Source organism: Oncorhynchus mykiss, chromosome 10 (assembly GCF_013265735.2).
Source record: "Oncorhynchus mykiss isolate Arlee chromosome 10, USDA_OmykA_1.1, whole genome shotgun sequence".
NCBI lineage: Eukaryota > Metazoa > Chordata > Actinopteri > Salmoniformes > Salmonidae > Oncorhynchus > Oncorhynchus mykiss.
The window spans coordinates 30,724,040-30,747,000 of record NC_048574.1 but is presented as its reverse complement, the minus strand read 5'-3'; the positions used below and the strand labels follow the sequence as shown (position 1 = coordinate 30,747,000).

The 22,961-nt window shown below is 40.8% G+C and overlaps 2 protein-coding genes across 6 annotated transcripts; both read left to right on the top strand.

Annotated features, from left to right (window-relative positions):
- Positions 1–5,216: 5,216 nt before the first annotated feature.
- Positions 5,217–9,955, top strand: LOC110533638 (putative RNA exonuclease pqe-1). Of its 5 annotated transcripts, XM_036990056.1 has the most exons (6): positions 5,217–5,586; positions 5,812–6,145; positions 6,344–6,474; positions 6,628–6,673; positions 6,779–8,732; positions 8,823–9,955. In XM_036990056.1, the coding sequence occupies exons 1-6, from the start codon at positions 5,348–5,350 to the stop codon at positions 9,215–9,217; spliced, it is 3,099 nt and encodes a 1,032-aa protein (XP_036845951.1). In that variant the 5' UTR covers positions 5,217–5,347; the 3' UTR covers positions 9,218–9,955. The 5 variants fall into 4 exon arrangements, with proteins under 5 accessions (XP_036845951.1, XP_021473722.2, XP_021473723.2 ...); XM_021618047.2 differs by having other exon boundaries at positions 6,344–6,452; positions 6,779–9,955; XM_021618044.2 differs by having other exon boundaries at positions 6,779–9,955.
- A 295-nt stretch (positions 9,956–10,250) lies between these two features.
- On the top strand, positions 10,251–22,847 carry aspa (aspartoacylase). Its single transcript, XM_021618049.2, has 6 exons — positions 10,251–10,731; positions 16,085–16,280; positions 16,934–17,027; positions 17,245–17,352; positions 20,765–20,874; positions 21,168–22,847. The coding sequence occupies exons 1-6, from the start codon at positions 10,490–10,492 to the stop codon at positions 21,357–21,359; spliced, it is 942 nt and encodes a 313-aa protein (XP_021473724.1). The 5' UTR covers positions 10,251–10,489; the 3' UTR covers positions 21,360–22,847.
- Positions 22,848–22,961: the final 114 nt, after the last annotated feature.

The window sequence follows — 22,961 nt, the reverse complement described above, 5'->3', positions numbered from 1 at the left end:
AAAAAAACAGAAATACTGTATTTACGTAAGAATTCAGACCCTTTGCTATGAGACTCGAAATTGAGCTCAGGTGGATCCTGTTTCCATTGATCATCCTTGAGATGTTTTTACAACTTGATTGGAGTCCACCTGTGGTAAATTCAATTGATTGGACATGAATTGGAAAGGCACACATCTGTCTATATAAGGTGCCACAGTTGACAGTGCCTGTCAGATGCGTTGGGAAGAAAGCCGATGAAGATGGTGGAAGTGGATGCTGAGTTTGAATTAAGCAGCGCGTTGAGTGAATTTGGTGAAGACGAATGTTCTGAATGGACAACAGTAATATCAAAAATTGGAACAAAAAGGAAATTGTCTAAAATTGGAGTGAAGGATACGTGTGTAAATGATAATTAATCGCTTCTTGTTGGGATGCATTTGTTGAGTAAGGATGCGTATGTGGGAAACCCGTTTGAAGTGTCAAAAATTGTGAAGTATGCGCTTGGAAAAGTGGAGTCTATCAAAGTGACCAGGAGTGGTCTTATTCTGATTGTATTTCTGAAGAGCAGAGGAAGATTGCAGTGGGCCTTATAAGAATCCAGACAACAGAAGTTTTGTGTTTTGAACTTCGGGGTAGAGCACCTTTCAAAGGAGTCATCTCAGGGGTGACGACAGATGTTCCGGTTGAATAACTGAAGATAATTCCTGGTGTGGTTGGTTCCCGGTGTCTGACACGCTGGGTGAATGGAGAGAAAGAAGAAAGTCTGTCGGTCCTGTTGTTTTTTGATAAAGAGCAAATACCTATGCATGTAAAGCTTGGTTATGTAAGATACGCCATAAGAGCTTTTGTCCCCAAACCACTGCAGTGTAAGAATTGTAAAGGATTTGGCCATGTTTCAAGTGAGTGCAGACAAACAGAGTATACTGAAGAAAGTTGTGTAGAAAGACGACGGTGTTGCAATTGTGGTGGGGATCATGATCCTGAGTTTCTGGAGTGCCCTGTAAGGGTGAAGGAAATTGAGGTGGAAAAAGTTAGGGCAGTCAATTGACTCTCCTATGCTGAGGTGATTAAAATAGTTGAGAAAACAGTGAAGCTTGTGAAGAGATGGAAGTGGACGCACCACAGCCTGTAGTAAATGTTTTCTGCCAGACAAAAGATACCCTGTGTGTTAAAAAGTGGATTTTGTTGTGTTCATTGCCAAAGTTATAAACTGTACAGTACAAGTCTAAAAAAAAGTAGAAGAAACTAGACTAGATTATTGTGGCTGCAGCAGAAACGTTTTTGGGACTCAAGGATTTTACATTGAAAGACTTGCAAGGGGTACTGGTGCCGGAAGACCCGCCCTCCCAGGCTCCCCTTGAGCCTGTGTAGGGATCCGATCTGTTAATTAATTTTTTTAATAGAAGTTGTTTGATTTATTTTTTGGCAGTATTTTGGTAGTTCAGGTTTTGGGGAATCCTCTTTCCATCCCGCATAGTAGATGGCGGGTGCACATTCAATTGTGTGATCGCCAATATACCATAAAAGAAGAAGAAGTGCCTGCCAGAGAAAAACCCCCAAGACTGGAATCCCCAAGACTTACAGAATAAGGCTGTAACTTAATAAAATATGGAAAAAGTCAATGGGGTCTGAATACTTTCTGAATGCACTGAACAAAAATATAAAAGCTACATGCAGCAATTTCAAAGAATTTACTGAGTTACAGTTCATATAAGGAAATCATTACATTTAAATAAATTAGGCCCTAATCTATGAATTTCACATGTCTGGGCAGGGTGTGATCATAACAACATACAGGAACTCAAGTCCTTCTGTTCACCTGACTTAGAATTCCTCACAATCAAATGTCGACCGCATTATCTACCAAGAGAATTCTCCGATTATAATCACAGCTGCATATATTCCCCCCCAAGCAGACACATCGATGGCCCTGAACAAACTTTATTTGACTCTATGTAAACTCTAAACCACATACCCTGAGGCTGCATTCATTGTGGCTGGGGATTTTAACAAGGCTAATCTGAAAACAAGACTCCCTAAATTCTATCAGCATATTGATTGTGCTACCAGGACTGGTAAAACCCTGGATCATTGTTATTCTAACTTCCGCGACACATATAAGGCCCTCCCCCGCCCTCCTTTTGGAAAAGCTGACCACGACTACCTTTTGTTGCTCCCAGCCTATAGACAGAGACTAAAACAGGAAGCACCCGCACTCAGGTCTGTTCAACGTTGGTCCCGACCAATCTGATTCCACGCTTCAAGATTGCTTCAATCACGTGGATTGGGATATGTTCCGCACTGCGTCAAACAACAACATTGACGAATACGCTGATTCGATGAGCGAGTTTATTAGCAAGTGCATCAGCGATGAAGTACCCACAGCAACTATTAAAACATTCCCAAACCAGAAGCCGTGGATTCGCAGCATTCACGCGAAACTGAAAGTGCGAACCACTGCTTTTAACCAGGGCAAGGTGACCAGAAACATGACCAAATACAAACTGTGTAGCTATTCCCTCCGCAAGGCAATCAAACAAGCTAAGCGTCAGTATAGAGACAAAGTAGAGTCGCAATTCAGCAGATCAGACACAAGAGGTATGTGGCAGGGTCTACAGTCAATCACAGATTGCAAAAGGAAAACCAGCCCCGTCGCGGACCAGGATGACTTGCTCCCAGACAGACTAAACAACTTCTTTGCTCGCTTTGAGGACAATACAGTGCCACTGACATGGCCCGCTACCAAAACCTGTGGACTCACCTTCAGTGCAGCCGACGTGAGTAAAACAATTAAACGTGATAACCCTCGCAGGGCTGCATGCCCAGACAGCATACCCAGCCTCGTCCTCAGAACATGGCAGACCAGCTGGCTGGTGTGTTTACAGACATATTCAATCAATCCTTATCCCAGTCTGCTGTTCCCACATGCTTCAAGAGGGCCACCATTGTTCCTGTTCCCAAGAAAGCTAAGGTAAATGAGCTAAACGACTACCGACCCGTAGCACTCACTTCCGTCATCATGAAGTGCTTTGAGAGACTAGTCAAGGACCATATCACCTCCACCCTACCTGACACCCTAGACCCACTCCAATTTGCTTACCGCCCCAATAGGTCCACAGACGACGCAATCGCAACCACACTGCCCTAACCCATCTGGATAAGAGGAATACCTATGTGAGAATGCTGTTCATCGACTACAGCTCAGCATTTAACACCATAGTACCCTCCAAACTCATCATCAAGAGACCCTGGGTCTCGACCCCACCCTGTGCAACTGGGTACTGGGCTTCCTGACGGGCCACCCTCAGGTGGTGAGGGTAGGTAACAACAACACCACCCCGCTGATCCTCAGCACTGGGGCCCCACAAGGGTGCGTTCTGAGCCCTCTCCTGTACTCCCTGTTCACCCACGACTGCGTGGCCATGCACGCCTTCAACTCAATCATCAAGTTTGTGACACTACAGTGGTAGGCTTGATTATCAACAACGAGACGGCCTACAGGGAGGTGGTAAGGGCCCTCGGAGTGTGGTGTCAGGAAAATAACCTCACACTCAACGTCAACAAAATAAAGGAGATGAACATGGACTTCAGGAAAGAGCAGAGGGAGCACCCACCTATCCACATCGATGGGACAGTAGTGGAGAGGGTAGTAAGTTTTAAGTTCCTCAGCGTACACATCACGGACAAACTGAATTGGTCCACCCACACAGACAGCATGGTGAAAAAGGCGCAGGGGCGCCTCTTCAACCACAGGAGGCTGAAGAAATTCGGCTTGTCACCAAAAGCACTCACAAACTTTTACAGATGCACAATCGAGAGCATCCTGTCGGGCTGTATCACCGCCTGGTACGGCAACTGCTCCGCCCACAACCGTAAGGCTCTCCAGAGGGTAGTGAGGTCTGCACAACGCATCACCGGGGGCAAACTATCTGCCCTCCAGGACACCTACACCACCCGATGTCACAGGAAGGCCATAAAGATCATCAAGGCCAACAACCACCCGAGCCACTGCCTGTTCACCCCGCTATCATCCAGAAGGCGAGGTCAGTACAGGTGCATCAAAGCAGGGACCGAGAGACTGAAAAACAGCTTCTATCTCAAGGCCAGCAGACTGTTAAACAGCCACCACTAACATTGAGTGGCTGCTGCCAACACACTGACTCAACTCCAGCCACTTTAATAATGGAACAATTGATGTAAAAATGTATCACTAGCCACTTTAAACAATGCCACTTTATATAATGTTTACATACCCTACATTACTCATCTCATATGTATATACTGTACCCTATACCATCTACTGCATCTTGCCTATGCTGTTCTGTACCATCCCTCATTCATATATTTTGATGTACATATTCTTCATCCCTTTGCACTTGTGTGTATAAGGTAGTTGTTGTGGAATTGTTAGGTTTGATTACTCGTTGGTTATTACTGCATTGTAGGAACTCGAAGCACAAGCATTTCTCTACACTCACATTAACATCTGCTAACAATGTGTATGTGACAAATAAAAATGGATTTGATTTTTGCAGCCATGGGTGGGCCTTGGAGGGCACAGGCCCACCCACTTGGTAGCCAGGTCCAGCCAATCAGAATTTGTTTTTCCCCACAAAAGCGCTTTATTACAGACAGAAATGCACCTCAGCTCATGAAACATGTGACCAACACTTTAAATGTTGCTTTTATATTTTTGTTCAGTATATCATTTTGGTATCTTGGCTGGTCAGTCCTGGCTTGCACCCATAGCCCTGTCTATTAATTTTAGAATGGTTGCGTTTCCTCAGACAGACAGTTCAATATCATTTAAAACCAAGTGTCCGGCAAATCCATGCATACACTAAGTCGCAATTTCCTAAATATGTTTTTACCGTCACACAATTCCTTCAATTTCGGGACATGTAACAGTAACTGTTCAGTCTTGCTGACGTCTGCTATTCTGTATCATGTATCATCTTCAAGCCTCAAGCGACTGAAGATCACAGATTGGTCATCGCCCAGCGGTCGCGTTTGTGATCTGCATAAAACATTGGGAAATGCTGGTCTTTTTCACCGCCTACCACGCCAAGTTCGCGCGCCCAACGGACCCCCGCCCACTCTCTTTCTCACCGCTTTCACAAGCCTCGATAATGAATGGGAAGGGGTGTTTCGCCGCGCGGCGCCGCGTGCTAGAGTACACGAGCCGTGCAGCGCGAGTCAATGAAGAACTCCTAGAAAAACATTGGTTGGCCCACAAATATTCTCTGACGTTATATAACGACGTCTGCTCGCTTCACTTCCTGGTTGACTGTGTGAATTTGTCCAAACATGACCGCGTGTGCTGTGTACAGGTAGAATAGATAAAAGGTATACCTTTTTTTGTACCTCATGGCTTCTGTCAGTGACCTGCAAGCTCGACGAGTTGAAAATAATAATACACGCACTCTGTTGAACTCAGAAGGCGTTTATGAAGCAGCAGAAGATAATTCATCCCAGATCATTCTGGAGAACCCCGATCCTGATATCGTTAAAACAATCTCACATTATTTCGATGTTGCTCTCAGTGGGCAGAAATATGTGTTATCCCATCCCGTCACAGACCATGGCACTGAGTCTTCAGCAGACAGGTAAGCACACGTGGAAAGATGAACCCAGATAAATTGGTTAAAAGTCAGTGCTGTGCCCTCAGCAATGCTTCTACATAAATGTGTGAATCATTCAGAATAGATTCCTATAGCTAGCTTATTACAACAATGTCAAGAAAAATTTATTTGAATTAACATTACAATTAACACAACCAAAAGTGTGAACATTGCAATGCTTGTTTTTCCCTTTTCTCACACATATATCAGTAGGGATTCAGGGGACAGCCTGTTCATAACTCAAGTGCCAGTGTCTGAGGTGGTGAGGTCTGTGAGAAGATGTCACTCAAAGGAGAGGTCAGAGTTCACATGTACCATAGAATCAGAGGAGGAGAGTGGGGACGAAGATGGACCTGCCACTCCCCAAAGGAAGCAGCAGGTCTCACAGGCAATGAAACATCACAAGAGGAAAGCAGAGAAGCATGGCCTGAAAAAGTACTCCTTTCCCTTTCTGGGGAGCGTTTACAGAAGTAAACCCCTATCTAGTCGAGAGTGGGCTTACAGAAACACACACCTACCACTATTAAATAGTGTGACCTTCTCGGTAAGTAGGCAGCACTTCTTGTGTCAAATTCGTATTGTAAAAAAAAAGATCCTTCATAAAATATAACAAAGTGCAGCTTCTGATACTTATCATTTGGATCATATATAGGCCTAATGTATTTGTGGGTAACTAATGTGTCATATGCTTCTAAATGTCTTCTCAGTCTCACTGACATTAAATCCCTTTTGTTTCCAATAGAGTAAGGCAATTGGAGGCTTTTTTAGATGTGTCAAAACACTGAAGAAGTTCTCTAAAGGAAAAGCGACTTTAGCTTCAGCTTTACCAAACAGATATCTGGATAAGGAAGGTGAACTGTCTCCGCTGTCAGAGTAAGGTTTCTACAGCTCTACATTTTGAAATAAGAAAAGGTTGTAATTGCTGGAGATGGTCAGTGCTTTTAAGGTAGATTTGAGCTATGAAATTTATAATGATTGTATATTTCTGAGGTGTATAAAGCTGTATTTTTTTCTATGGACCGACAGACAGGAGGTGGAATCTGAAGGTAGTGATGATGACATCAGAGTGGTGGTGAGTATGATCAAATAATCTTACATTTTATCTAGGCTCTTTTTCTCATTGCATCATGAGTCAAATGATTTGCTATTTCATTTTATCAACATTTCTTTGTTACAGGAAAATACACTTTTAATGCCATTCCTGAAAAAGAAAAATAGGCAAACTTGGCGTTATCCATCATCTGAAGCTGAAAAGCAATGCAGAAAGTTTTCATCTGTAAGCAAAGACTCCACCGCCAAGACAAAGAAACGGAGCACAAAGAAAACACAATACCTCCCTCATGTTAAAGAAACTCTTTCCTTGGTTTCCAAAATGATTAAAGACACACCATCAAAGCGGAGTTCTACTGGGTCACGGCGAATCGTACCTGAGAAATGTAACATGGCAGAAGAAGAGACTAACCCAGAGTCAGTCAGTTGCGTTAGGAGATGTTCATCTGGTAGGAGTTTAGTCCGCAATGAAACAGAAGAACCTGGTATACATTTAGCTGAAAATACAGACGGACAGGAAGAGAGCGACAACATGGACATTTCATTGACAGAATGGAAGACAATGCTGAATATCGGACTTGTCAGTGAGGAAGTAGAGGGGAGTAGAATAGACCAGGCAGTGGACATAACGAGTTCACCTATTAGTGAAGTGCAGGAAAGTGAAGGAAGCTGTTTGGAGAGGACCCAAGGCAGAGCCATGACCCCCAGTGTGACTGGGCAGCGCCCTGATCGTGACCATCAGAAACAGACAAGAGAAACAGAGGCTGATCCTGGAATTAAAGGTCACAACCCCGCTTCAACAGATCCAGCGCTCACAATTGACTGTACAAATGTTGATGCTGGGGGAGACTATGAACAGAAGGGAAAGAAGAGGAAGAAAAAGAACAGGAAAAGAGAGGGAGGAGATGATGAAAGTATAGAGGACCGAGTTGGGCAGCCTCCATGCCAAGAAGCTCCAGATTATCAGGAACTAGTCACCTGTGTGAGTACAAGCACCATACAGGGAGGAGAGGCTACTGAGATAACCCAGGATAACAAGGCAGAGCATTCTGTGTCCGTGTCTGGTGAAATGATTATGCCACAGAAAAAGAAGAGAAAAAAGGATATAAGACCGAAAACAATTGAGTGCTCTATAGTCCAACTTACTAAATTGGTAGCCCAGAGAAAGAAGCATAAAACCATGGCACCAATAGACAATTCTTTGGCACAGAGTGACGGCACAATTTATTTTAGGAAAAAGAAAAAGGCAAAGAAAGATGGGGATTCCTGCAGCAATGAAATGGTGGGAAATTATACTCAAATTCCTCTGATTACAAGTACTTCATCTCAATCTGGTGAAATCAATACACTGGAGAAGAAAAACCGCAAACGAGATAAGAAACAGAATTCTGACATTCATGAAGATTCTTTGGCCAGACCCAAAGAGAATGTTGTGACCCATGAGAGGTCTGAAGACAAGGTTACGGAGAAGAAGCGGAAGAAGAGGAGGAAATCTTCAACTGAAGATGGCGCCATTGTTCAACAACAAGAGGATAGTATTCAAAAATTCCATATCACCCTCAAGAGTTCTGTGTCTGAATCCATTGACACTGTGCCACCAAGAAAAAAGCGGAAGAAAGATGGGGATGTAGTAACTCCTTTGAGCACAGAGGAGAGACGTCAAAAGGACAGCATACCACCTGAAACAGATGAGATCACTAGCCCAAGAAAGAAGAAGAAAAAGCGAGATGAGTCTAAAGACACTTGTTCTGTCATACACCAGGATACAGCAGCTCCACTGGAAAAAGACAGTATTGGCATAGCTTTGGAGGGGTGTGAGAGTTCTGCTTTGACTCCAGATGACACAGTTTCTCAGAGAAGAACTAAGAAAAATAAGAATTCCCTCACCAAACATGATCCTGAGGGAAGACTGAAAAATGATGCAACTAAAATATCTCAGAGGATGAACGCAACTGTAAAAAATTCTGCTGAAGTAAGACTTGAAGCTGAAAGTGCCTTTATATCCTCAGAGAGAAAGAGGAAAAAGACAAAGAGGAGGAAATCCACTGATTACGAAGTACCAGCGGTAGGACATCAAGATAATGATAACACTGCAATACTAATTGAAACCACCCAGAGTTCTATGACCCAATACAAAGAAACAGAGTCACAGAAGAAGAAAAATAAAATAAATGATAACACTGCAATGCTAATTGAAACGACCCGGAGTTCTATGACCCAATACAAAGAAACAGAGTCACAGAAGAAGAAGAAAAATAAAATAAATGATAACACTGCAATACTAATTGAAACGACCCGGAGTTCTATGACCCAATACAAAGAAACAGAGTCACAGAAGAAGAAGAAGAAGAAGAAAATAAATAGAAAAACAAACAAGGAATCAGTTGCCCCGAAGTGCACAGATGGAAGACAGACCGGGGAGATGTCAGAGGCGACGTCAGGCTGTCTGCCTTTACCACAGATTAATCCTGATCCTGTATCAATCTCCCATGAATTTGTTTCATCAGCAGAGAAGAAAAAGAAGAAAAATAAGCATGGAAAAGACAAGAGGATGATGTATGTATGATGCATATCAGGATTACCTCGCAACCAAACACATTGACACAGTGGTGATGTCATGAAGCATGCCATCTGAATAAACCCATAGCTTGGAAAGGATTTTTGATGGGTGGCCTTTGGTTATAAGGGAACAGATTTTTAAATGAGTAGTTTCATTGTACACCACCTCTATGATGGTTGTTCTTCCACTCTTTAGAGACACTTGTTTGCTAATTCAGATGATCAATTAACAAATTCAGATGATAAATGTGCATGCATAGGCTAGTCAGATAAACTGAACGTTTTCAGTGTTAAGTTACCACTGAATGGTGTTTTGTAAAGAATATTTTTTCATCCTACCCTGTCACCTAGTGGACAAATTAAGACAAAACACACTGGTTTTACTCAAACTGGTTTTATTGCAGTGTTAGTGACATGTTTAGAACTTGGATTCTACTGTCATGACGTTTCATTAGTCCTCCATATAATGTATGCCAGTGACGCATGAGAAAGTGGTTTTGTACATTTGATAAGATTTGTTTCTTGTTCAGTTTTGAAATAGATTACATTTCTAATGTAATTCCCTCCAGTAAGGGACATTGATGCAATATCCTTTGTGTGCAGTGCATCATATGAAGGCCTAGTCTAAACATTGTCTCCACAACCATTATAGCTATAGTAATCATTTTTATATTGGCTCCATACAAGTGTAGTTGTAAGTATGACTGTCTATTGAAAGATACAATAAATGTACAGTTTATCAATGTTTTATTGTAAGACTAATGTGTTATTGATTAGCAGCACTGTATTCATAGAATTAGATCAGTTCAGGCAAATATTGTCTAGAGAGATATATAGGCCTATAAAACATAACGTTCATATATAATTATGTAATATGAATTGATAATCTGGTTGGAACAGAATAATTAATAATGTGGTTGCAACTTTAAGATTAACTGTGAAAATCATATTTATAAAATTGTAAAACCATATCACAACCAATCCATAATGGGGATAGCCTAGTATGTGTAGGCTGTTGTGGGAGGATCTTAACCCAACCTTCTCAAGTAATGTACAACACGACGGAGTTATGTTCGGTGGTGAGTTGTCACAGTAGTCCAGCGGCGATATTATGTAAGTGTACTACCCGAACAGCATTCATATCACAATTGGTTAAGAAACGTCAACCGTGGTTTTTATTGCCTGGCAACTTTCAGCGGCTGCTATCCGAGTCCTCAAGCTCGTGCTTTCATCTGAGGGCTTGTATCAACTGTTCAATATTCCAGCCTTCACTACCGCTATGACTTCAAGTACCAATGTCTCTTGTTTTCACGAGGCTCGAAGAGTTGCTATTTTTGGAGGCACGCACGGAAATGAAATGTCAGGCGTAACGCTTGTAAATCTGTGGATACAGAATGGAAAAGAAATCCATAGAAAGGGAGTTGAGACGAAACCCTTCATAACGAACCCAAGAGCCGTGGAGAAATGCACTAGATATGTGGACACAGATCTTAACAGAGCGTTCACGACCGAGAATCTCAGGTAAATAGTGGGGACCTTTGACGTTGAGTCGTGTTTATCTGTCTGTCCAGTGTTATTTAGTTCACAGTACCCAAATACACTTAAAGTCTATATTGTCTAGAGACAACTCTGGAATTGCCATATTATATATGTTCTTATTTTATATATATATATATATATTGTGGATCCATGGTGCTAAGGATGTATGTTTATTATGGCTTATTATAAGCAATTGCCGAACAGCTTATTATGGAAATCCTGAAGTTTGTGATTTTCTGAAGAAAAAAAAAATGAAAAAAAAAAGTTGAACTGCCCCAATTACAGCAAAGTTACTGTATTCATGCTCACACAGACTCACAGCTGATTTTCAGCCAGCCTCTGGGCAAAACCTGAGCAGAATGTGACTGAGTTACAAATGAGCTTGGAGTTGGTCCAAGTGCATGACAGCAGAAGGATTGGACTGACAGAAGTTCATGTTTTATAATACAGTAGCCTATTCATTAAATTACATGTGTAATGATTTATTTAGCTTCTAACTTGGCATTATGCCCCAATGGCCAAATAGGCCTAGTTTGAAAACTTCAGTGTGTATGCATGGGAAGCAAGCACCTTCCATCTCCTTGCTATCATGATATAGGTAGGCTTGAATCCACATTTTGAACCTTCAACATATAGTCTAAATGTAGAAATAATGCTTCTCTTCAGTGTCTGTAGATGTAGTCAAATAGATTATAAACTCATTTTTCACTTGAGTATTGCATCTACTCAGCAGACTCCTCTCTAGTCACACTACCATGTTGTTGACACATCATTTAGGCAGGCTAAGCTGATTACCTCCTTGAAGACATTCTAATTATAGCATTTCTATTTATATCAGGCCGATGGACTGCACTCTTGATTCCAAGATACATTCCTGTAATGTTTTTGTGGTTTCATACTGGCATTTTGGTGTTTGGTGTAAGCTGGTTGGTAGGCCTATAGTTGTCTTTTAACCAATCAACCACACATTTTTCATAATCTATCTGGCATAGTTTTTCTTTTATAGCCTACTGAGGGTGGAGAATAACTGCATTTGACAGACCTACCTGTCTCTATTGTGCTACATGATAGTCCTAACTATCCGGACATTGCTAGATATGCAGTGAAAAGGGAGTTGGGCGGGGGGAGAGAAAGAGACAAAAAATGGGTAGCACAGGTGCCATTATGCTATTGGGGCAGCTTGGAGAACATGCTGGTTCAGCATTAGAGCATTTGTTGTTTTAGAATTGTTAAAAAAAAAAGGCATAGGAGAGGAAGGAAACATTTCAGCTATCCAATGGTATTGTGAATAAATTTTGTGAGCATAGGTTGCAGCATGATAAGAATCACTGAAGATTAGCTTAGTCATTAGTTCATAAGACGTTCAGAAATGTTGTAATAATTGCTCAGAAATGCTTGCCAGTTGAGACTTTCTCTGCTCTATGTTCGCTACATACTTCAGTCTGAGACTGTCATCATTGAAGGAGTTTGTGGTGACAACAAAATGAGGTGTGTTGTACAAAACAACGTCATCAGCGATTGGATCATCGATAACCAATCAGAGTATCAATGCCAATGATACATTTTCCAAATGCCACTTTACCCACATGTGTTCTGGCTCTGACCCAACACATCAGTTTCTGGGACCAATCAGAACAGTTAGAATGTGTTTGCGTTCTAGACATCATTGGGGGGGTAATCAGATCCAGACTCACTGCGGAGAAGAAACTAACATCCATGGCTGTGGTGTAGTGTTTGGCTGGAGCAAGGAGTTTGGGTAGCCAGGCAACAGAACTGCAAGGCTGTGAGAATATGGTCCAAATAAATGTGCTGCTTTTGAGGGTCAGAAAAAGAACATGCTTTGTGATATTGTTGTTCTCCAAAATGTTAGCTTTTTCTGACTCCCCAACAACAGGATGTTCCGGTTTTCAGGGGAAATAGAAAGAGAGCCTGTGATACTACTGCTTTTGGACGTTAACAAGGTGACACTCCATCTTATCTCTTCCCCCACATTTACTGGATTGGTTCAACAGTGCAGAAGAGAACTTCCCCCCCAATTTTTTTTTCTTCTCGTCAAGACCAGTATGTAGGGGATCTAGTTTCAGGCGTTTCTTTTACGCCTGCTACATTAGTTAACCAAAATTTAGAAACGTACCCTTTGAATGTGAGCATGAATATGCATGAGCCTGATCATACTCTTAAAGGGATAGCGCAGTTAAAAACGTGATTTTTCTGTCAAATAAAAAATATATTTCCACATTATGAGTTGGAAATAACACTCTGAAATTGTGAAAATTATTATAATGCACTTACAGTGCCTTGCGAAAGTATTCGGCCCCCTTGAACTTTGCGACCTTTTGCCACATTTCAGGCTTCAAACATAAAGATACAAAACTGTATTTTTTTGTGAAGAATCAACAACAAGTGGGACACAATCATGAAGTGGAACGACATTTATTGGATATTTCAAACTTTTTTAACAAATCAAAAACTGAAAAATTGGGCGTGCAAAATTATTCAGCCCCCTTAAGTTAATACTTTGTAGCGCCACCTTTTGCTGCGATTACAGCTGCAAGTCGCTTGGGGTATGTCTCTATCAGTTTTGCACATCGAGAGACTGACATTTTTTCCCATTCCTCCTTGCAAAACAGCTCAAGCTCAGTGAGGTTGGATGGAGAGCATTTGTGAACAGCAGTTTTCAGTTCTTTCCACAGATTCTCGATTGGATTCAGGTCTGGACTTTGACTTGGCCATTCTAACACCTGGATATGTTTATTTTTGAACCATTCCATTGTAGATTTTGCTTTATGTTTTGGATCATTGTCTTGTTGGAAGACAAATCTCCGTCCCAGTCTCAGGTCTTTTGCAGACTCCATCAGGTTTTCTTCCAGAATGGTCCTGTATTTGGCTCCATCCATCTTCCCATCAATTTTAACCATCTTCCCTGTCCCTGCTGAAGAAAAGCAGGCCCAAACCATGATGCTGCCACCACCATGTTTGACAGTGGGGATGGTGTGTTCAGAGTGATGAGCTGTGTTGCTTTTACGCCAAACATAACGTTTTGCATTGTTGCCAAAAAGTTCAATTTTGGTTTCATCTGACCAGAGCACCTTCTTCCACATGTTTGGTGTGTCTCCCAGGTGGCTTGTGGCAAACTTTAAACTACACTTTTTATGGATATCTTTAAGAAATGGCTTTCTTCTTGCCACTCTTCCATAAAGGCCAGATTTGTGCAATATACGACTGATTGTTGTCCTATGGACAGAGTCTCCCACCTCAGCTGTAGATCTCTGCAGTTCATCCAGAGTGATCATGGGCCTCTTGGCTGCGTCTCTGATCAGTCTTCTCCTTGTATGAGCTGAAAGTTTAGAGGGACGGCCAGGTCTTGGTAGATTTGCAGTGGTCTGATACTCCTTCCATTTCAATATTATCGCTTGCACAGTGCTCCTTGGGATGTTTAAAGCTTGGGAATTTTTTTGGTATCCAAATCCGGCTTTAAACCTCTTCACAACAGTATCTCGGACCTGCCTGGTGTGTTCCTTGTTCTTCATGATCCTCTCTGCGCTTTTGACGGACCTCTGAGACTATCACAGTGCAGGTGCATTTATACAGAGACTTGATTACACACAGGTGGATTGTATTTATCATCATTAGTCATTTAGGTCAACATTGGATAATTCAGAGATCCTCCCTGAACTTCTGGAGAGAGTTCTGAATAATTTTGCACGCCCAATTTTTCAGTTTTTGATTTGTTAAAAAAGTTTGAAATATCCAATAAATGTTGTTCCACTTCATGATTGTGTCCCACTTGTTGTTGATTCTTCACAAAAAAATACAGTTTTATATCTTTATGTTTGAAGCCTGAAATGTGGCAAAAGGTCGCAAAGTTCAAGGGGGCCGAATACTTTCGCAAGGCACTGTATGTATGTAACAAATGCTTTCCCATCCTGCCTGTTGCAGAGTAGGCATTTTCAATATTTGTGGGCTACAACTTACCGCTGTCTGGTGAAAGTTTTGTTGGTCTTCTTACATCAGGGTTAAAGTGTAAGTCTTATATCACCATTTGTTTATTGTAGCGGACTCCACTGTCAATCATTAACAGCCTCATTTATTGTAAGGCATGTGCTGTGTTCTGAATCACATATTTACTAGGGATAATCGCTAGCTTATAAATGGCTGTTTAGTATAAAGGCCTAGTATGTGGGGTATATAAGACCACTGTTTACTAGACAGGAGGTGAACAGTATTGTACACTAAACAAAAATATAAACGCAAGATGTAAACTGTTGGTCCCATGTTTCATGAGCTGAAATAAAAAATCCCAGACATTTTCCATATGCACAAAAAGCTTATTTATCTCAAATTTTGTGCACAAATTTGTTTACGTCCCTGTTAGTGAGCTTTTCTCCTTTGCCAAGATAATCCATCCACCTGACAGGTGTGACATATCAAGAAGCTGATTAAATTATCATCACACAGGTGCACCTTGTGCTGGGACAATAAAAGGCCTCTTTAAAATGTGCAGTTTTGTCACACAACACAATGCCACAGATTGATCAAATTTTAAGGGAGCTTGCAATTGGCATGCTGACTGCAGGAATGACCACCAGAGCTGATACCAGAGAACTGAATGTTCATGACTACCATAAGTTGCCTCCAACCGGCCTTTCAACCGCAGACCACGTGTAACCACACCAGCCCAGGACCTCCACTTCCGGCTTCTTTACCTGTGGGATTGTCTGAGGGGGTCTTTTATTGTCCCCAGCACCTGTCAGGTGGATGAGGAGAATTTCTGTCTGTAATAAAGCCCCATTCTGGGGAAAACTCATTATGATTGGCTGGCTCCCCAGTGATGCACTCCTACCCAGTCATGTAAAATCCTAGGGGCCTAATGAATGTATTTCAATTGACTGATTTCCTTATATGAACTGTAACTCAGTAAAATCTTTTAAATTGTTGCATGTTGCATTTATATTTTTGTTCAGTATAGTTCATCACTATAGTTATTACACATATGGATTTCACATTGTTAATACAATGTTGCTCCTATAGTAATTACACTGTTACTACACAGGTGTTAGAACTACTAAAAGTAAAGTGCTCCTGAACTACCCGGTGATTACCAGGCCTAGCGGTTAGCGCGTTAGGCCAGTAACCGAAAGGTCGCTGGTTCGAATATCCGAGTCGACAAGGTGACAATCTGTCGATGTGCCCTTGAACAAGGCGCTAAACCCTCATTTTCTCCAGGGGCACCATACTACTATGTCTGACCCTGTAAAACAACACATTTCACTGCACCTATCCGGTGTGTGTGACAATAAAACAAGTGGTTAACCTGTCAGTGGTGTATCCACAGCGCCCCTAGTGGAGATGACCTGCCCTACGAGGTCCAGAGGGCCCAGCAGATCAATGAGATATTTGGACCTAAAGGAAGCCCTGAGGCCTACGATGTCATCTTCGACCTCCACAACACTACCTCCAACATGGGTTGTACGCTCATACTGGAGAGCTCCAAGGATCACTTCAACCTCCAGATGATGCATTACATCAAGGTGAACTTAGAAAGTGTTTTCTCCCTCTCACTTTCTCAAATAAAACATGCTTTTTGGGCTCAGTTAGAATTTCAGGCAGTCAATTCAGGAAATAAACAAAATTACAATTCAGTAACTGAAAAAATTGCATTTATTTTCTATAACTTCTCAATAAACTGAAAAGTAGAAGCTATTTATTTCAGAAGTTTTAACATGTCTGAAGTTTAAATTCAAATCACTTCCTGAATTGACAGCCGTCAATTCGAATTGAGCCCAACCCTGGTCCAGGAAACCGCCGTTCTGTGTTTCCTCTTAGTGCACTTTGCATAACCTTTCTCACTCACTAACCCATTATGGGTTAGTTGTATGAATAATGAATAATTTCATTGATTGAATCACAAGGTTACCTATTAGTGCTCTTTAATGGTACATGTGAGTTAACTATAGGGAACCTATAGGAAGTTAGCTATTGTATAAAGAGGAGGGTTAAAACCACTTATTAAACACTGGTTTGACTATGGTCTTTTAAGTGAAAATTGGTCATACTTAGCCTTTTATTGTTATATTTCTGACTAATGTGTTATTAGCAGCCATATTGTAATGGAAATAATGTTTTCTGTGTTGAGGTTGTGTGTTTGTTCACATGCTGAGACATCTTTAATTATGTCATGCAGAAAGCCATAGCTCCTGACAGTTGTCCAGTTCTGCTGACTGAACACCCGCTACTCAAGTATTCAACTTCACGCTCTGTGGCCAAGCACCCCATCGGTGAGTGCAAATTCCAGCCTTACAGCCTATGAAGAATTTGAGATGTTGCAGTACGTTGGGGGCATTTATTCACTTTTTAAATACTATATAATGTAATAGTAATTATTAAACAAGTCAAAAATAAGCCAAGTTTAAATAGATTGAAATTGAATTTGTCCCTAAAGAAGACAACATATTTAAAGGATATATTTAAAGGTTTTGAATGTGTTTATTTCAGGTCTAGAGGTTGGCCCACAACCTCAGGGGGTTTTGAGGAGCAACATCTTTGAGTCTATGAGGGTGGTACTGAAACATGCCCTGGACTTCATTGAGCTCTTCAACGAAGGTGTGCAACATTTGTGTAAAATGTATAAAAGATAAGCATTCCATAGATTTTGTACAGCACACATCAGCTGACGGTAAATGAATATGGTTATAAGGTATTAAAAACAAAATACCTACGCGGTAGTTTGAATGTCCCACTGTCACGTTGTATAAAAGATTGGAGACAGGCGCAGGAATACACAATAGGGGGTTTAATACTCCACCCAAAAATACAACATGCCATGAAAGGCACGGGGACGAAGCCCAAAACACGTAAACAAAAACACAGGGATGTAACCCAAACAAAAGAGCGAGGTTGAACGTCTAATAAATACAAGGGACGAGACCTGTAATAGCAATACAGTGAGGGAAAAAAGTATTTGATCCCCTGCTGATTTTGTACGTTTACCCACTGACAAAGAAACTATCAGTCTATAATTTTAATGGTAGGTTTATTTGAACAGTGAGAGACAGAATAACAACAAAAAAATCCTGAAAAACGCATGTCAAAAATTTTATAAATTGATTTGCATTTTAATGAGGGAAATAACTATTTGACCCCCTCTCAATCAGAAAGATTTCTGGTTCCCAGGTGTCTTTTATACAGGTAAGGAGCTGAGATTAGGAGCACACTCTTAAAGGGAGTGCTCCTAATCTCAGCCTGTTACCTGTATAAAAGACCTGTCCACAGAAGCAATCAATCAATCAGATTCCAAACTCTCCTCCATGGCCAAGACCAAAGAGCTCTCCAAGGATGTCAGGGACAAGATTGTAGACCTACACAAGGATGGAATGGGCTACAAGACCATCGCCAAGCAGCTTGGTGAGTAGCTGACAACAGTTGGTGCGATTATTCGCAAATGGAAGAAACACAAAAGAACTGTCAATCTCCCTCGGCCTGGGGCTCCATGCAAGGTCTCACCTCGTGGAGTTGCAAGGATCATGAGAACGGTGAGGAATCAGCAAAGAACTACACGGGAGGATCTTGTCAATGATCTCAAGCAGCTGGGACCATAGTCACCAAGAAAACAATTGGTAACACACTACGCCGTGAAGGACTGAAATCCTGCAGCGCCCGCAAGGTCCCCCTGCTCAAGAAAGCACATATACATGCCTGTCTGAAGTTTGCCAATGAACATCTGAATGATTCAGAGGACAACTGGGTGATGTTGTGGTCAGATGAGACCAAAATGGAGCTCTTTGGCATCAACTCAACTCGCTGCCTATGACTCCAAGAACCTCATCCCCACCGTCAAACATGGAGGTGGAAACATTATGCTTTGGGGGTGTTTTTCTGCTAAAGGGACAGGACAACTTCACCGCATCAAAGGGATGATGGACGGGGCCATGTACCGTCAAATCTTGGGTGAGAACCTCCTTCCCTCAGCCAGGATATTGAAAATGGGTCGTGGAGGGGTATTCCAGCATGACAATGACCCAAAACACACGGCCAAGGCAACAAAGGAGTGGCTCAAGAAGAAGCACATTAAGGTCCTGGAGTGGCCTAGCCAGTCTCCAGACCTTAATCCCATAGAAAATCTGTGGAGGGAGCTGAAGGTTTGAGTTGCCAAACGTCAGCCTTGAAACCTTAATGACTTGGAGAAGATCTGCAAAGAGGAGTGTGACAAAATCCCTCCTGAGATGTGTGCAAACCTGGTGGCCAACTACAAGAAACGTCTGACCTCTGTGATTGCCAACAAGGGTTTTGCCACCAAGTACTAAGTCATGTTTTGCAGAGGGGTCAAATATTATTTCCCTTATTAAAATGCAAATCAATTTATAACATTTTTGACATGCGTTTGTCTGGATTTTTGTTGTTATTCTGTCTCTCACTGTTCAAATAAACCTACCATTAAAATTATAGACTGATCATTTCTTTGTCAGTGGGAAAACGTACAAAATCAGCAGGGGATCAAATACTTTTTTCCCTCACTGTACATGGGATGAGACCCGTAATAATGAGTACACAATGCACGAAAGCTGAAATAACAAAGCACAGGTACTCACAAGACCAACAGACATGGGAACATTAACCCACAAGACAATGGTAAACAAAGGGCACATACATACAATTACTAATCAGGGGAAATGGGAACCAGGTGTGCGTAATGAAACAGTTCAATAATGCCTAGAGGCCGGTGACGTAGACCTCCGGAACTCTGGCACGGAATGAGCAGCAGTACCAGGGGAATCCGTGACACCAACCGTCTTGTTTTGTTAAGAAAACAATTGTTGTAAGAGAAAGCTTTTTGCAGAACATATTGTGGTTTCTACTCTACCAACACTTTAATAATAAAACAGAAATACAAATCTAACATCAACAACATAAACTTTTATCTTCGAGAGATGTCTAATAGGCTAAGTCGTTTTGTATCTCTTTTAGTTTTGTATAAAAGCCTTCTCTGCTCCCCCTTCAGCCTATCTGGCATTATCAGCATCACTGTAATGACTCAGTTTTTGTGACATTGCCCATGGGTGAGCAAGTCGTGTTCTCCTTACATGAAAACCTTTTTTAAGTAATCCTTCCACTTCAACTATTTCATAAGATCCCCTTCCAGTTCCTTCAGACAGACAGTGTTTGCCTCTTTGAGGTATCATGTAACTTGTACAGATGTAGGATCTTTCAAAGCAAAAAATTATTCTGTAGCAACAGGAAATGTGAATTATTTTGTGGATTATAATTAATGGACATTTTTGTAGCGGTTAATACATTTTTAGTTAGGGCAAATGTCCTGCAACAACAGTGATCAAATTAAGATCATACATCTGTATATAGCTGTAAAATATGTACAAGTATGCTTGACAACTATTGGAAATATGAATGGGGAAAAAAGCTGCATGATACCTCAAAACTGCAACCACTGCAACAAGTTTTCCTCAAAATGTTCTGTAAACAAGCAGTAGTTCTCAAGAGTGAATTGAAGTTTGAAGTCTGCATGTTCATTCCCCTCACTAGGCCCGCTAGGCTGCTGAATGGCATACTTGTTGGAAGTTGGTTAGTTTCCATGTGATTAGGAGCCAGCAGGGTTTTGTAATCTGGTGTCCAGGGGCCTGGCTCCAGGGTCCACAGTGGGGGCCTGATGAATGCTGTGTGCCTTGGTGCTGAGTTGTGTTTTCTGCTCTGAGAAATTAAACTGTGTGTGAGGTCCTCCAAAACAACAGTTGGAACTACGGGATATTTTGTACATGATTGGCGATTAATCAATGAGGGAAGAAAAAGTAATGCACACAATCATAGTCAAACTTATTTACAAAATAACACAAATACATACTGTACATAGGCTACATTATTATTGATATTTCTCATAACTGTTGAGGATTATTTTATTTGTGTGCAAGGAAACTACTTCAGTGCTATTTGTTTTGTCCTTTACTTTATTTTGCATGCACAGTAACAAGTGAGGACGATGTGGTGTGTTGGTTATATTGTGTAGGCTTGGAGTTTCCCCCCTGTACAGTGGATGTGTTCAGAGTTTCAGAGAAGATGGACTATCCCAGAGACACCAATGGCAACATCATTGCCATGGTGCACCCCAATCTACAGGTACAAAACCGGGCGATTAAATGCTATGATACTTTTAAATGTCTATTGTTATTTGCTTATTCTAACTTTTTGTTCCTTTCAGTTACGTCTGTTTTTGGCCTAATGTCTTGGGTAACAAATATTGAATTAGTAGTGAATTTCAATAGCCTGTGATGGTGTATCCAATGACAGTCAGAATCCCAGACTGTTTTCTTTAACTGTGGGGATGCAGTAGTTTGATACTTTTCTTCAAAAAAGCAGAACTCTAACTCTTGAGCTTTGAATTTCCTTGTTGTTGTTCATTCCTCCTTTAGGACTGTGACTGGGAGCCGTTGAACCCTGGTGACCCTATGTTCCAAACGTTTGACGGGACAACCCTCCGCTACGAAGGTGCTGGCACCGTCTATCCCACTTTTATTAACGAAGCTGCTTATTATGAGAAGCAGCAGGCGTTCGTAACTACCAGACGAGAGACCTTAGCAGCTGGTGCTATCAAAAAAACATAGGACAAAGTTACAGTGTATCGTTTACTTCAGTTTGTTGTAAGCCCCAGCAATATTCTACATTCTTTACAGTTCATCTTTATTATATTAGATCTATATACAATATTCTTTATAGTTTTCCCAATGACACCACTTAAAAAGAACATCATATCTTTCACATTGCTAATTAGAGAGTAATGTTTTATACACTCTGTACTTTTTTAGATGTCTTATTGATATGTTGTTCTAAGATCAACTAACTATGCAAAGTACAGTCACTGTGACTCGAGGCACTGCTAGGTTTTTAATGAAGCTTTGAACTTTTTCTATCCTAAGAATTGTTGTGATGAATACATTTTCTGTTATTTTTAAAAAGATTTTATTAAGCAAACTTATAAAGTTTTGTGGAGTGAAAGTAAGCATATCTATGACAAATACAAAGTACCGCAATCCCAAGAAGAACCACAACACTTAAGCACTGTTCTTAATACTGTATTCTATATAACCGCTCAGGAAGTTGGGCAATTTTATATTATATCAAAAGGATAGCCTACAACCTGAGAATATTTATGTTGTATCTATTATACTTATAATCAAGTTGTTACAATCAATAAGCTAGTGAGCTTGGCCTTAAAATACAATAACAGAACCTCTTGATGCTACCTAACCTCTCTACAGATGTTGGATCTTAATTTGAGGACTCTTTTGTTGCTGAGAATGTTCCTGCACAGCAGAAAATGCAAACTTGTAGTGTATTTGAGTTTTTAAAAGGCTTATAAAGTTTGTAATTTCCACTGAAAAATGTCAGACTTGATTTGCCCTAATGAAAAATGTATCAACTCCTACAAAAATGTCCATTAGTTATAATCCACATAATAATTCACATTTCTTGTTGCTGCAGGATTAAATTAAGATCCTACATATGTATACAATCAATGCCACCTAACCTTTCTACAATGGTCACTATTATGGTGCTGCTACTATTGTCCTACTATTGCCTTAAAAAAAGTGATTTCTATGATAATTGCATGACATTTGTGAGGGAACGTTTCATTTGTAATCCCAGATGTAGAATAAATACAGATGCTATTTTGATACGAAGTTGGATATGTAAAGGGGATTTATTTTCATGTGACGAGGTGTGATGTGTTTCAAAAGTAAATTTACATGTGTTTGGTGTCATTTTGATGTGCTGTAAGTGGGTTTTAATGTGTGATGTAAATTTCGAAAATAACATAGGAGTGGACATATGAAATCTGTTCAAAATATACTGTATGTATATTGTGCAATAATTTCCTTTCCAATAATGTCCTACGCATTTGTTCTTTGTTGAAATGTTATATAGTTATAGCAATAGTGATCTGATTTAAAGATTTCATTCCAATCCCTCAGAACAGTTCAATTGTGGTATATGCCATGCCTTTTTTGTAAAAGTGACATAATCAATAAATATGTCATTTGCATTATACCATCAGTAAATTGATCATAGTGGCTTTTATCATACAATTTTTTTTAAATTAAGAAGAAAGTTGTACATGCACTCTTATATCTTCTGATAATTGGAATCAAAAACAAACAGAAATAGATATACAGTATGTATCTATGTACAGTATTTGTTTTCAGAAT